General features: G+C 36.8%; 1 protein-coding gene across 1 annotated transcript; it reads left to right on the forward strand.

Moving 5' to 3' along the window:
- The first annotated feature begins 1,393 nt into the window (after window positions 1-1,393).
- LOC108528400 (olfactory receptor 2H2-like) lies at window positions 1,394-2,338 on the forward strand. The gene has a single exon (XM_017870202.1). The coding sequence runs from the start codon at window positions 1,394-1,396 to the stop codon at window positions 2,336-2,338; it is 945 nt and encodes a 314-aa protein (XP_017725691.1).
- The last annotated feature ends 796 nt before the right edge of the window (window positions 2,339-3,134 follow it).

Genomic DNA, 3,134 nt, shown 5'->3' on the forward strand with positions numbered 1-3,134 from the left:
ACCTGTAGATTAAAACCCTTTAAGCATGAGAACTACTGATTGAGAGAACTTCAAATGAATTTGCTTCTAGTGTATTGATAAAGTTAAATGTGACATATGATAGGTGGGTAAGAATATGGTTGGAAGATAGGAGACAACAGGGCTAGGATATTCAGAAAATAGCCTCCAGCAAACTTCGTAAAAACAAAAGCATATATTGATGTAAAAATTTTACATATGTAATTGCATAATATACCATCATGTTGCTCAAACTACATTAAAGTGTGATTAAGAATTCACCACAACGTATGATGATATAATAGTAAATATCAGACTATGTCATAATTTTCCTTAGAATTATGGCTTGAGTGGTCTATTTGACACAATTATTATTGTTAATTATTTTAAATATTTTCATCTAATTTCAAGCTTTTGGTTTTCTTTAATATACTTTATCATTCTTCATCAAAGAAGATCATGTAGAAATATAATGTTTCTTTTTTCTAAGTGTTATTTTTACTCATGCTCTCTGCAAAACTTTGGTAATAAATTTTGGTTTCTGAAACAATCTATTGAACAGTGTCATCATCATGATAATTATTGCTAACTTACATTGAACAGTTACTTTGTGCGAAGAACACTTTTTAGTATTTTCCCCATTTTCACATTTAATTTCCCCAACAAGCATATGTAGGTTTTTAATTTCACTTGTTTTCCAAATAGAATATCTAAGGAAAGAACTAAGGTAAGAACAAAAATGTTAACCACTTTTCCTAATATCACACAGCATAAAGGTGACTGAGGGAGAATTCAAGCTCATCAATAAGAGACAGAGTGAAAAGGAGGAATGGAGAAGAGGAGAATGAGAGAGAAAAAAGAGAAGATAAAGGGAGAATATCCAGGGAGAGAAAAGGGGAAGGAAAGAGAGGAAAGATGGGAGACAAACAGTGAAATAAATCAAGATACAAGGTCACAGAGAACTAAGAGAACAAAAGAAATAGAGAATTATAAAGCTAATATGCAGTGAATAGAACTATGTAATAAATGTGGTAAATGTATACTCTTTGACAGCACAGATGGAACACATCTAATATTTAGCAAAGTGATTTTTTACTAGCTGGTGCTTACATATATTTTATATAATATTTATAATGAACAATTTTAATCAGAGACAAAGTATGAGGAAGATGTAAAAGAGGAAGAGAGAGAGTGAATGATGAATATCAAAGATTAAAGCACTTTACTAAATCTTGTATTCTTTCCCAAAATACAGCTGGTGAAAATCTTATCCTTGAGTAGAGAGGAATCAAACAAGTCATATACCACCCTTCTTCCTGTCTGTACTGGAACCATCACAGGCTTTTGAGCAACTGCTTTTGAAACATTCCCCAGAGAGGTATTTGCCCCAGTAGCTATGATTATAATTTGCAATGACAGCCACAGTGATTTCATCCTTCTGGGCTTCTCTAACAAGCCACATTTGGAGAAGATACTTTTTTGGGTCATTTTTATTTTTTATTTTTTGACTGTTGCAGGAAATATGGTCATAGTTCTTGTGTCCTTGAAGGATCCAAAACTCCACATCCCTATGTATTTCTTTCTTTCCAACCTTTCCTTGGTAGACCTATGTTTCACCAGCAGCTGTGTTCCACAGATGTTGATTAACTTCTGGGGCCCAGAAAAGACCATCAGCTACATTGGCTGTGCCATTCAACTCTATGTTTTTTTGTGGCTTGGGGCCACGGAATGTGTCCTTCTTGTTGTCATGTCTGTGGATCGTTATGTGGCAGTGTGTCATCCACTGCAATATACCATGATCATGCACCCAAAACTTTGTCTGCAGCTGGCTATCCTGGCATGGGGGACTGGCTTGGCCCAGTCTCTGATCCAGTCCCCTGCCACCCTCCAGTTACCCTTCTGCTCCCATCGGATGGTGGATGATGTTGTTTGTGAAGTCCCAGCTCTGATTCAGCTCTCCAGTACTGATACTACCTACAATGAAATTCAGATGTCTACAGCCAGTGTTATCCTCCTGGTGGTGCCCTTGATCATTATCCTTTCCTCTTACGGTGCTATTGCTAAGGCTGTGCTGAGGATTAAGTCAGCTGTGGGACAGAAGAAAGCATTTAGCACCTGCACCTCTCACCTTCTTGTGGTTTCTCTCTTTTATGGCACTGTCACAGGTGTCTACCTTCAACCAAAAAATCACTATGCTCATGAATGGGGTAAATTTCTCACTCTTTTCTACACTGTGGTAACCCCAACTCTTAATCCCCTCATCTATACTCTAAGGAACAAGGAGGTAAAGGGAGCACTAATAAGATTGGGGAGGAGGACCTGGGATTCCCAGAATAACTAATGAGGTTAACATATGTTTACCTGTTGCTTAACCTGAGAATACAGAACAACCCCATCACAAAAAGCTGGAGATACACCTCCCAAGCCAAAAGTAGGAGAGAAAAATCTGCATTCTGTTCAGGTTGAGATTTCAGTTCCCTTTATCAATCATTCAGTGGGCCTTAAATTCTTCATATTGTGGATTTAGACACAGTATGGTATACAAATTAATATACTTAATAGCTATTGTCTTGAAAAGGACACAATGCAATTGAATGGGAGAGAAACACAAGAAACACATTATTTGCAAAATAAAATACCAAGTAGTACATTTCATGCCTTTTTATTTCATTCCTTTTTTGTTCTATTTTCCTACAAGCTTCACCAGTGCTTTCAGTCCCGAGAAGATTTCTGAAGTTTTGAGACAGAAACTTCTTGAGCAACTTATATGTACCCCTATACTGTAATCTGGCAGGTCTTGGTTTTAATTGCTCTGTCTCTCTGTCTCAGCATCACCATTGTTGACGTGTAATGTGCCTTTCACTATCCAATGCAAAGCGTTTGCCATGTCAAAGTCCACAGTTACTGCTCTCTGGTGCTGTTACCAAGGTAAGAGGGTATGTGCAAGTTTCTCAATTTGAGCCTTGATATTCTGGGCCCTCAGTTACAGGAATAGACTTATGATTTTTCTTCATTCTGAGGCCTTATTGTAACAAAATGGCTATCTTTTTATCAGACCCAATTATTCTTTCATCTTATAGATATTTATGGCTTTCCTATTATATACCTATTACATTTTAGATGGTAGTTATATAATA

The sequence above is a fragment of the Rhinopithecus bieti genome, unplaced genomic scaffold (assembly GCF_001698545.2).
Source record: "Rhinopithecus bieti isolate Rb0 unplaced genomic scaffold, ASM169854v2 scaffold_5150, whole genome shotgun sequence".
Taxonomy (NCBI): Eukaryota; Metazoa; Chordata; class Mammalia; order Primates; family Cercopithecidae; genus Rhinopithecus; species Rhinopithecus bieti.

Excerpts from the sequence above, each read along its gene's own strand:
- LOC108528400 (XM_017870202.1), top strand. The coding sequence starts at position 1,394 with ATGATTATAATTTGCAATGACAGCCACAGTGATTTCATCCTTCTGGGC.